This window comes from Hippocampus comes, unplaced genomic scaffold (genome assembly GCF_001891065.2).
Source record: "Hippocampus comes isolate QL1 unplaced genomic scaffold, H_comes_QL1_v1.1 scaffold585, whole genome shotgun sequence".
Classification (NCBI taxonomy): Eukaryota; Metazoa; Chordata; class Actinopteri; order Syngnathiformes; family Syngnathidae; genus Hippocampus; species Hippocampus comes.
In genome coordinates this window covers 14,769-27,253 of record NW_017805408.1, presented here as the reverse complement: position 1 = coordinate 27,253, position 12,485 = coordinate 14,769, and the positions used below count along the sequence as shown (strand labels likewise).

At 46.8% G+C, this 12,485-nt stretch overlaps 1 protein-coding gene across 1 annotated transcript in view; it reads left to right on the top strand.

Moving 5' to 3' along the window:
• LOC109518060 (exostosin-1b-like) overlaps positions 1–12,485 on the top strand; it is a 76,811-nt gene that overhangs the window by 49,894 nt on the left and 14,432 nt on the right. The window contains exon 2 of the mRNA XM_019873670.1: positions 11,753–11,846. Within this exon, the coding sequence (XP_019729229.1) occupies positions 11,753–11,846 (94 nt within the window). The remainder of the gene's footprint in view (positions 1–11,752; positions 11,847–12,485) is intronic.

Here is a 12,485-nt window from a genome sequence, read left to right as displayed (position 1 = left end):
CCTCGGAGTGAAGGAAGGCGAGTGACGTCTGTGCAAATCTCAGTCGAAATCCAGGCCTCCCCCTCCACAGATGAGCCGGTTAATGTTGAGGATGGGAGGGCAGCGGTGATGACCGCACATATACGATACCCTGAAAATGTTTTAACTGTCAGAAAAGCTAACAACTGGACATAAAGTCCGCTCGTCTTTTACACGCCTGCACATGTAATGCTCCGATAAAAACGTCCGCTCGTATTTTGGAAAATAAGGAATTAGAAGAACGCGAATGAACGGGAGTCGGTTCAAGTTAGCATCGGTTTTAGCACTCAAGGAAGGGGGAAAAAAAATGGCTGTCGACGACGAGATAATTAAAACGAATAGTAAAAGCTGCCTGGTTCACCCGTGTTGTAATTGTTGTTAGGATTAACCAGGCGCCGTGTCTGAGCTGGTTTGCTTTTCAAGTGTGATGCCGTTGTGACGAGAAGCACTGCCATTAGCATTTAGCGTTCTGGTAATTTGAATCCCAGCTTGTGGGGAATCCATTACTGTACGATGAAAATGGCTTTCCCGAGCTCTTTAAATTGTTTCTTTAGATGGTGTGTTTGGGACACGGAGACGTTTTAGGAGAGAGCGTGGACTTGTGTGTCGTGTTTTTAAGTAAGACATGGTGTAGTGGGAGTGCTCAGGGTCACAAATTGAGAGCCGAGTTGGAGCCCGTCACAAGAAGGAGTCATGCCATTACGTGTATGACATAACTTATTCCGGTCAAGGTAAAACAACACCTGCGATAGTTTTTTTTTTTCTTTGCCTCTTCTGCGAACACTTCCAATTCCATTACTTGGCCATTAATTTTCCAGTTGCAGTGCGACCCCACGTTTTCCATGGCGATAACCTTCACAGCTACCTAAAGTGCAAAAGCCTCTTTTAAATACGTTCTCTGCGCCAGTTTTACCCCAGTTGTCAACAGCAGGCGCAGTCGGATCGAGTCGGTCCACACAGCACTTTCGCTCCCGCTATTTGGGATTTATATCTCTGAAATGGCACCGACTGTGTGTATGGCGAGTGTATGTTTTTCGCACATTTGCCAGACGGAAATACATTTGTCGCACACGGATGGTGCGGCAAAGATTGTTATGGCTTTGGGGGAGAGGGCGACGCTTGCCCGGCGTCCCAGTGGAGGGACACGCTTAGAATGGAGATTCCGAGATTTCAGAAGTGCTGAGATAGGAGGAATGCATCTCTGCGTGCCTGAACGTTCATCTCTCGGGGTCGTTTGCCAGTGGCTTTTTTCACGCAGTGTTTTTGTGTTTGCTTCTCCTCGTTTCACACTACAACACATTTGTCGGTCACTGAACTCGTGTTTTTGTCGCAACAGTCTCCCCGTGTTGCTAGTGAGCGGCAAAGTAGACTCTGCTCCATCGCACAAAAAGTTTCTCCATACAAAGGCAAGTCGTTAATTTTAGCGTTAGCATCGCGTTGGCAGACAGCAGAAACTTCCGTCGTCTTGATTTGGTTTGAATCGTTGCTTGCCCACCGAAATTTTTGATGTCGGTCTCACGTAACCAAATTGTTGCCAAGAATTCAAGACGACGGAAGTTTCTGCTGTCTGCTGACTCTATGCTAACGCTAATGCTAATATTAACGAGTTGCCTTTGTATGTCTGGAGAAACTTTTTGTGCGATGGAACAAAGTTTCTCCTTACAAAGGCAACTCGTTAATTTTAGCGTTAGCGTTAGCACAGCGTAGGCAGACAGCAGAAACTTCCGTCGTCTTGGTTTGGTTTGAATTATTGGCATTATTTGATCTTAAATGACACTACACTACATGAAATTCACATAGCGAGTACAATTTGTCATGCCACTGAAGGAAGTCGAAGCTTGTTACTGTTGTGCTGGCTTTTTTTTTTTTTTTTTTTTTTTTTTTTTTTTTTTTTGCCTTTTTAACCACTCGGGGACGGAAATATATATTTAACTTGTGAGAATCCATCCCTTGTGTTTTTTTTTTTTAAGTCACCACTCATTTCTTGTCTTTTAAGACCACCAACAAATGAAACGGCTGCTTTTTAATCTCACAGACGTGTAATGATTTTCGGCTCGGCTGCATCCCAGACAGCAAGTGGCGGCATTTAATTGAGGCTTCCAAACGAATGAGAGAATTATTTTACACCACAGCTTGAATATGTTTCGCGGGTAGCCCACAGAAACCAAATCTTTTGGTTCCTCTGCATCTTCCTATAATGCAAGATATAAAGGGGAGTCTTACAATTGAAATTGTTTGAAGCATTTTATTTATTTTTGTGTGTGTTGAGCTCCCAACAGATTTTTTTTTTTTATCTATAAATGGCGCACAACATGCAGCAACAAGCCCAGTTAGTTCTTCCATTTAACACTCTATTTCAGCCACCAGGTCATCTCTGCTGGAGCTTTGTCTTCTTGTTATTATCCGCCCCCCACCAAAAAAATGATTTCTCTGAATTATTCCATGATATGCGGCTCTGAAATTGGGCATTATCTCTGGCGACGGGGTCTTTTATTCAAGTGATACTCGGAATCTTGGCTCGAGGGCTGATGTAGCAGCAAAGTCAAGTTGTTTATGAGCTTAAGTAGCGTGATTCATGTTTAAGAGCATTACTTAGCCCGTTAAGTAGCTTTGGAAAAGAGCCCTCGGTGTGCGGGCGTCCTCTCTTATGTCTTTTAAATGACCTTGTGGCTAGAAAGCGTCCCTTCCAAAGGTTTCTACATGACACCTGGGAAATGTTTTTGGGTCCCCCCCCCCACCCTTTTTTTGTTACGACACCTTTCTCACCTCGCTTTCACCACCGTTTGACCTGTTTATCTTTTCTCGGCTCTTTGTCTCTTTTGACTTGTCTGTTGCCCCTTTTTTCTTGACTCTCCCACAATGTTGGAGCCACAGTTCCCACGAGCCCCGCGGCCACAGCTGGAGGCGCTCGGGCGTCGCTCGCCCCTGACCTCCACAGCTGTTCCCTTGCCACGAAGACACACGCTCGCATCCACGCAAAGACACACACACACACACACACACACACACACACACACACACACACACACACACAACCGGCCCGAGCGCTCAGAGGGAGGCCTGCAGGCTTCATTACTGCATGCACAAACACACACGAGCATATGTGGTCTGACACCAACGGGACATTTCACCGCTTCTCTCTCACGAAAAGAGATGCTCGTTATCCTGCGTGTTATCGTAACCCCGGCACGGACTCGTGCTATGACATCACGCCGGTTGCACCCTGACCCAGACAGCTAACATAACCGGGGCACCTCACTTGATGCTTTTCGCTGAAAAGTCGAACCCTCAGCAGGGTGACCTTTTTGACCTCTGCGTCTTCACCCCCCCCCTCCCATACAGCATTGGAGCCTCAGCTTCGTAATTTGAGAACAGCCATCGGCGGTGTATCACATGACCAACGTGCAGCAGATGCCGCCGCCCGGGCTATTTGTGGCAGTGACATGATTACGCAATGGAATTCTAGCCAGAGCTCCAATCTTTTTTTTTTCTTTTTCTTTTTTTTTTTTTTTTTTGTCCATAGTCACACTAGGAGAATTTTTGACCCGTTCAGCTCAATCACACGATGCTTTAATTCCACTAACATTTGGCTTCTTGCGCCTCATATATTTCGTACGCCTTATTTATATCCCGACAAACGTCCGCCCACTTACATACTGCACATGGCGCGCAAAGGCATCCTCCACCATATTCACTTTCAAAAACGCAGCCCTCCCGCCGGCACCGTCTCGCCACACATGACCGGTCACAGTTCAGCACCGACAACCTCGCAGCGAGTGTGCCCGGCACACAAAATAAGCCACCAAATACAGACACGCACACACACAAAGAGAACCGACCGCGACACTGCGAATATTTGGCTGAATTTAAATGTCGACTTCCAGCTGACATCTATTCATGATTTATGAGAGAGTCCGGGGGTTGAAGTTTTCATCTTCTCAAATACGTCCAGTGTGAGACGTTTGAAGAGCCCCCATCAATATTTGACGTGTCTCTTGAATACGTTTGCATAATGGATGCCCAAAAAAAAGAAAAAATCTAAATTGAATCATAATTGCATCATAGAAGACATTCTGTTCTCTTTCTTTCTCATTATTTCTTCTGTCCTTTTGTACCCCTCTCCCCATGATACTTGTCTCTCATACCCCGTCCTTGTCATTCTCTCTCTCTCTCTCTCACACACATATTTCCAACCCCCCCCCCCACCCCTCCTCCGTGCTCTCAGACGGGTGCCGACAGACAATCAGTGTGATCTCTGGGCATGACTGACACATGGTACTGATGAACCCAACGGGTACCCTATTGCTTTGCTTGCCTCTCCGCCTCTGATTGACAGCTGGAACCCTCCTCCCTTCTTCTCCATGCACGCAGCCCAAACTGCCTCCAGCTCCACGGCTCCCACCCCCCCACCCAACCCCATCCGGCGTCCCAAAATTGACAGCACTCGAGATCATTCTCGAAAATCTGCACACACATTATTGATTGATTGATTGATTTTGCCCTGGCCGAGTGCGAGGCGGTCCTCCGACTTGAAGCGGCGTCGCGACGCACCGCAGAAAAATTCCCCCACTTTCCGCTTTTCTGTCACAGTTCTACGCAGACGCTAAACGTAACCGAAAGCTTGTCGCTAAGTGTCAGCGAGCGCGAGATAATCTGCTCCAGTGATCCGGCGCTGGTTAAACAGATGATGAACAGAGGGGATGGGTTGCTTCCTCCGCCGACGTTAAAATTCCGGCGACGTCGCATCGCAGAGAGGAAGATGTCGACAAATTTGCAAGGGCCGTGGGATATCGGACGCCGGCTTTCTGTTGCTCTCCAGCTGGCTCGAGGACACAATTCCGTTTTGATTTGAAGACTCTTCAGAGGGAATACATTACAATGTGTGAGCAGACAGGAAATTAAAAGTGATTAAGTTGCGGCTCACCTATTGGCACGGACCCCAGACCTTGTTTGCTTGCAGATGGGGCCTCTGCAATGGTCATTTGTACTGTTTTTTTTTTTTTTTTTTTTTTGGCGTAATAGAGAAAAATGAACTCAGGATTTGGTTCGGATTCGGTAAAATTTTTGTGCCTCTGTGTGTGTGAGTTTTAGACCAAAGGACTGAAAGTACTCAAGGAGTCAGCGAAGGCTTCTCGTTTTCAGCGGCCGCGATGACAAAACGTGTCAGCGTTTTGAAAAGCGGACACGGCAGAACACGCGCCGACATGTCGAAACCCCACAAACGCCTCCCGTTTTTTTTTTAGATGCGCTGACGCTGACACACACGCAGATGTGCAAAACTAACAGGCACAGTGAGGCAGGCGGCCCCGGGGTTGGGGGGGGGGGGGCATGTGGATGTGTGACGTAAGAAGAGCGCAGCTGGTCTCCGGCGAGCATCCACCAAGCTCCGGACCCTTTATCGGCAAGATCACACAGCAAGGCGCCAATTAGCGATGGAAGTGTGTTTGTGTGCGTACACGTGTTTGGAGTGTGAACCGATTGTTGATGTAGAGGAGCAGTCACGCAGCTGCAGGCGAAGACACGTTGAGCAAATCTTTCTGGACGCGCGCGTCTCGCACATCACGTCCCTTTTGGAAACGACCTCACGTCTGTCCTCACGCGTGTGCAGTTTGGGACGCTTAGGCTACATTGCAGGCCGCGGGGGGGGGGGGGGATACATGTAGCGCAGGGGTGTCAAACTCACTTTTTTGCACGGGCTACATTTTAGTTACCGTTTCATTTGGAGGGTCGTTATGACTGAAACCAGATAAAGAAGTCAAGAGTAACTGTTGATTCAGCTCTTGTTTTATACGATACGATAACGAGGGGTTAGGTAACAAAGAAATGCTTAGGATATATATCTTATTGATTACATATGTAAAATTTTGCTCGACATTTTAGAAGGATCGTGGAAGTTGACATCTTTGAGCTGCTTTTGCGGGCCATATAAAATGATGTGGCGGGCCAGATCTGGCCCCCGTGCCTTGAGTTTGACACCTGTGGTGTAGCATATGTAGTTTACGACTTAAAAAGTCCAACATTCTCTCATCAAAAGAAGAAGGAAAAAAAAAAAACACGGTTGACTTACTTAATTTCCACTTGACTCGAGCAGCGGCGTACCTGGAGCTGACTCAGCAAAAAAAAAAAAAAATACCCACAGATACTAAACGAAACTGAAAACTTGCCTCCTTCCGCTGTCGGCGCTATAAATGTGAAGGGACAAATTGAAAAGATTGCCAGGGTGAAGGCATCGGAGTGAATTAGTATCATGTCAAGACGACGTCTTATCTGGCTATTTGTAGAATATTCCGGCTCACATCTGACGTAGATCCGAAATCAGCGGGGAGGGGGGGAACAGTCTGCCCACCTCACCTGATTTACTTTCTGGAAGTGGATAAGCCTGCTCGAGTCCTTTTAGGTGTGGGCGGACATTTTTTCTTGTTTGGTTTTGATTTCAACCAACATGGCCGGCACCACCACCACCACCGCCTGCGGCCAACGTACTACCCGGACTCAAAATACTGCGCCGCCGTCATCTTTCCCGATCTCATCCGGTGACTTGGACCGCTTGGGACTTTCCAGGAAACGTGTGTGTACCTGTGCGATAAATGAGATGAAGGGAACAAGGCTTCATCACGTGGCAGCCGAAGAGGGGGAATTTTCCAAGACACGTTGGCTAAGATGAAAAGGAAGCAATGGAAGAGGTAGCGGCGGGGAGGAAAAATAACCCAAAATATTCCGTGTTCAGCTATTGACTGAAAATGTCAAATCAAGTTCAACTCATCACACACGGAAACCCTGCAGGAAAAAACACAATACGATACCTTTTAGGAATTCATAGGACTATGAGGCAAATCCATCCATCCATTTTCCGATCCGCTTATCCTCACAGGGGTCGCGGGGGGTGCTGGAGCCTATCCCAGCCGTCTTCAGGTAGTAGACAGGGGGGACACCTTGAACCGGTTGCCAGCCAATCGCAGGGCACACAGAGACCAACCACCATTCGCGCCCACGCTCACACCTACGGACAATTTGGAGTGTTCGATCAGCCTGCCGTGCATGTTTTCGGAATGTGGGAGGAAAGCGGAATACCCGGAGAAAACCCACGCAGGCCTGGGGAGAACATGCAAACTCCACACAGGGAGGCCGCAGCTGGAATTGAACCCGGTAACTGTGCACTGTTAAGTTGCCGTGCTAACCACTGGACCACCGCGCCGCCCTATGAGGCAAATCTATCTTTTATTAGTGTTTGATTTGAAAGTCAAAATAGGATTTATGAAGCAACATTTTGCAATGATATCGCCAAAGGACATCTTGCTTTTTATCCTTTGAACTCAATCAGTGCCGGCCATTTTTGGACCCTTATTTACCCCACCACGTGAAATAAAAAATGGTCAAAAAAATAATTATAAAAAAAGGAAGTACCTGGGATTGATTGCTTGGATTCTTAAAAAAAAAAAAAAAACATGGAAAAACTCTCCGTGGCATTGAATGTGTTTGCGATGCCTTTTTGATAACCTCGTGAGTTGCTGATGGCCAATATCAGCAGCGCTCTGCTTTGCGTCTCGATGCCTTTTTCGATGTGCAATAAAGCAAATCAACGGCTCACAAATTATATCCGGCTACATGAAAAACGAGCCTGCCCAAAGAAGATTGATTGACACTACGCACACGTTTTCCACATAGCCACTGTGATGTATTATAATAGCCCAGTCCGTTAGCAAAAGTTAATGCTAAGATGCTAATTCAAGGTAAGACAAAGGGCAAACTGTTTATATGTGAAAAGTGAATGGCAACAAAATGAAAACTCCCCTCGTATATGTATTTTTTTTTAATGCTTTACATCAATACTGTCATTGGCGACGAAGGCAAAGAAGTTGACATTAAACGTTTTTTTTTTTTTTTTAACCTAAACGCTCAGTCAGCCTGCGCATCTGTTCCTATCCCGCGAGAACAGACGACAATATACTTCCAACTTTGATAATGACTACGAGGCTCGTTATTAATTACTCCCGGAATCTGCTTTCTTGGACAATTTTGGGAGTTATTTACGAGACAGATGCGCGCATCTGCGACGTGATGACAGCTATATTTATGAACAACCTTTACGAGCTTTTGTTGACAAACACGTGAATAATGGAACACCTTTTTTTCTTCCAAATATGCACAGACCTTGTTTTTTTTTGGGCGGTGGGGGGATTTGTATCGATTTTAAAACCTCATGACTACACGCGCACAATCGCTTTGGAGCAAATTAGCAAGGCAGTCAGCGGTCTGGGAGAGGGCGTGATCCGTGTGAACATTCTTAATGTGCAACAAATTGGATCTTTCTCTCCGCTCGCGTCAGCTGATGGCGGTTTTGAAGTGTCGTGTTCGAGCAACGGGAGGTAATTAAGCATCTTGATACCCGCCCGGCACTAGAAACATCTCGGCTCTCATCTCAAAGTGGACCTCAGTTTCTAAAAAAAATAAAATAAATGTCATGTTGTATCAACTGACGCTAATTTAGCCAACGATCAATCCCGCCCAATCGACGGAATGCTCAACGGTCAAATCATCCCGACCGTCTGCTACGATCCCCTTTGCCAAGCTGGTGGGGCGCCGATCAGTAAACGAGTCATGCTGAAATGATTGCTCGTGTTGCATACCAGCGAGTCAAATATAAAAAAAAAAAAAGGTCAGCTAACTCCTCCAGGGGTGAGCGGTGGTTCTCTTTCATCCACCACGAGGCCTCAAGGACAAACACGGCAGAAGAGCTGTTGTCACACAGCAGCGAAAATGGAGCCCGAGTAAAACAACGGTCTCGGTTTAACTCGAAAAATCAACGGGGGGATTGGAGAGGAATGAGGAAAGGAGCTGTGGGAGGCAGGAAGAACGGAAAGCCAGGGTGGATTGACACAGCAGGGCTCATCCTATTTTAGGCTCCCACCTGCAGCCTCATCTGGACGCGACCCATGGAAAAGTCCTGCAAAAACCTGCTCCCAACGTATACCGTATTTTCCTCACTATAAGGCCCATTCCATTTTCCCAAAAGCCAACAGTGCGCCGTATATTCCGATGCGTCTTATATGTGGTGTCACAGTCTCTTTATATTCCTCTTTGAGTTGTTAACCTGTTCGTCTGAGATCAAATTTGCTACAGTGAAAAACCCACTGTTGTGAAAAATGTCTTGCTACAAACATGATTTCGTTGTAGAGGAGTTTCACTGTATTCCCTTTGGCGTAGCTCCATCTAGTGGATGCATAGCGCAACCGCAGTCACTATTGTAGCTTCGATTCTATGCGGCGCGTCCTGTACATGAAAACAGTTTAAATTAAAAGGTAATTCATTGAAGGTGCCCCTTATAATCCGGTGCGCCTTATAGTGCAGAAAATACGGTCATTTGTCAAAACTGCTGGGTGACACAGACAAAAGTGGGGGGAAATTAAAACCGTCTTGCGAAGGGCTCACTCTAATAGCAAGTCATATTAACTCAACACTGGGCAGGAGGATGTCTCCCTTGACAGGTGACGGCGCTCGGCTTTGGCTTGTTCACGGGGATTGCGCGGTGGCGACTGTGTCAGCCGTGTCTCCGGTGCGCGTGGAGGTGTAAATGAGGGTGGGTTGTTATCACGAGCTGTCATGTCCCCCACGCTTCATTAGGGCGAAAGAACAGATGAGGCGGGGATGAAGATCTTGTCGCCCGTCGTCGTTGCATGCGCGCACGTCCGCGTGAACAGAAGCCGAGTGCCAAACCGCCGCCGTGTGCTGCGGTCGTGTACGTTTGGAAGCAAGTCGTGGATTCGTTCGTTTGACTTTACAGCTGGAAAAACAGGCTCGGTTATCTGTTGTATGTTCGTCTACAGCACAGGTGTCTCCGGTCCTTGAGGGGGCGCTATTCCTGCATTTCTTTCTTTTTTTTTTTCTTTTTTTAATTCAAATAATCAGCTCATCGACAAGCTCTGTGGAAGCCCGTTTACGATCCTGATCATTTGAATTGTGTGTGGTGGAAGAGGGAAACATCTAAAGCATGCACAATGGCAGCCCTCGAGGACCAGAGTTTGACACCTGTGCTTGACCTTGTGATCACTTCGCCGACAATAAGTTGAAATGGAAGAAAATGTTGTCGGTACTTTTGTCTGTTGTGTAACTGCAGAACTTAATGTTTTTCGAGAACTCAACAAGGCTAGTCTTAAAGCATTAGGCTGGAATTGTTACATAATTTTAGTTTGAAAGTAGCCACTTTGAAAAACCTGCGGAAAGTGCTTCTCCACATCGACAGGGTGTCTTTGCTCATTTTGCTTAAGTTTCCATTTAAAAAAAAAAGAAAGAATTCAAAATAACTTTTGTTGCCAAGAGTGGAACATGAGATCATTCTGAGCCGAGAAGTGGGAAAAAAAAAAAAAAACAACTTGTGAGACAGATGGCAGGTTGATGGAGGCATCCCTGTACTGGGTGGGTGGGCTGCGCCTACAGCAGATGACCTCTGGAGACGTCTGTGATCACCGAGTGTCAAGCTGACACTGGCTCTAGTTTTTAAAAGCGCCCGCATTCATACACGTGCACGCAAACAAGTGCAGCGCGGTGTGAAGTTAGCATTTTGCAGATTTAACACAAACACATTTTGGAGTCTTTAACCCTTTCGGGGGACCGCGGTCACTACAGTGGGCAGCTTCTCATGTTATCACATTACAGGGTGCTTGAAAGGGTTTAACCAACCATTTCATCTTTTTTTTTTTTTCAACTGCTTACACACTGCAATTTGGGGTCATTTTTTTTTTTTTTCAACTGCTTATCCAATTTGGGGTCACGGGTAAGCATACACACATATAAAATATGTACCAACCCATTTCCACCGTACAAGCCTGTTTACCATTGAAAGTGATTCTGCCGTTACACGATATTGTTGCTTTTAGGGATCCATATGAACATATGGGCCGATGCACACCATTTCTCTTTATTTTTGCCACTACTCCGTCCCGCAACACACACACACACACACACACACACACACACACACACACACACACACGCACTCGCATGCCGAGCCGGCCGTGTGGTGGAAGCAGGTGTCGCTCTCAGCTCATTACCCCTGGCAGGGCTGATCGCCCTGTTTGGTGAGCAATAAGACACACCTCAGTGGAGAGAGGAGCGGGTGAGGGTGGGAAGGAGCCTCCCCCCCACCCCCTTGCATTTTTTTTCCAGACAGACGGATTGAGCAATGCGCAGGGAGGTTGCAGGCAGAAGTGGATGTGAGCATGTTGTTGGTAGATTGGAGAAGTCGGATGAGCGGAGTGGCGCGAGTGAAATCCAACGGGAGGCGGAGAGCATCCCCCCCTCCCCCTCTCCCGAGAGGAGGATCCATTTCACTCCGTCGTCCTTTCAAGAAGGGGTTATGCGCAGCGAAATGGTCTTAGCTAGCTCCTCTTGATTGGGGGTCGTTGGAAGATGAAGGTTAGCACTTCTTCCCCCGTGGAGATAGCGATTGCGTGGTCAGACCCTCGTTGATTTTCTCCAGGTTTCATTCTCATATTCCCAAAATCATGTTTGAAGACCTTGGAATAATAATTGCAGATCAAATAGTGATTGCCATATTGAGGGGGTTGGGGGAATTGCATTTACCGTAGATTGTTTTTCAAAATCATTCAGCCCTATGACCATACCAGGGGGTACGCCGCCTCTCACCCAAAGTCAATTGATTCTTACGATTCTTTTTTTTGGGGGGGCGGGGAACACACTCCGCCTAACATCACTCCAATGTGTTGTCTTTCTGCAGGTATGACTACAAAGAGATGCTCCACAACTCCACCTTCTGCCTGGTCCCCCGAGGCAGGAGGTTGGGCTCCTTTCGCTTTCTGGAGGCCCTGCAGGTAATAACTCTCACACGCACTCGCTCAAGCGCCATTAATGCTCGGGAGAAAGCGTGCCCGCAAGCGACATTAATAACAATCTTTCCTTTTCGGTTGTTCCACATTTGAAAGCTTGGTAATTGTCGCTTCACGTTGATGGATGAGCTAATAGGAGGGGAAAAAAAAATGAAAAACACCTATTAATTACGAATCTAACACGATTACCAGCTTATACAAACTTTTCATTCCCACTTTGCACGATGTTAGCGTTGTTATTGAGCTTCTTGGCCCGCTCTCTGCTTTTTGTTTCGTTTTGGGTTGTTTTTGGTACGGTGACCCAGAAATGCAAACCACAGCTGCTCGACATAACATTGGAGTTACTGTATGCGCTCCCTCCAGTTAGGAGGCAAATCATCAGCAGTATTTTGGACCAACTGGAAATGCTTGAGGGAGGACCGGCTGACTCCAGAATAGAGTACGTGACAGTCATCCAGGCGAGATGTAACGACGGCATGGATGACTGTTTCTCAGGGCTGTTGTGGAAGGAGAGGCTTTACTTTAGCCAGCCGATTTGAAAAAGATTTTTTTTTTTTTTAAATGGGTGATGAAAATGACATGAACATAACAATATGGTGCCTTATTCCAAATGACCTTCCTTTT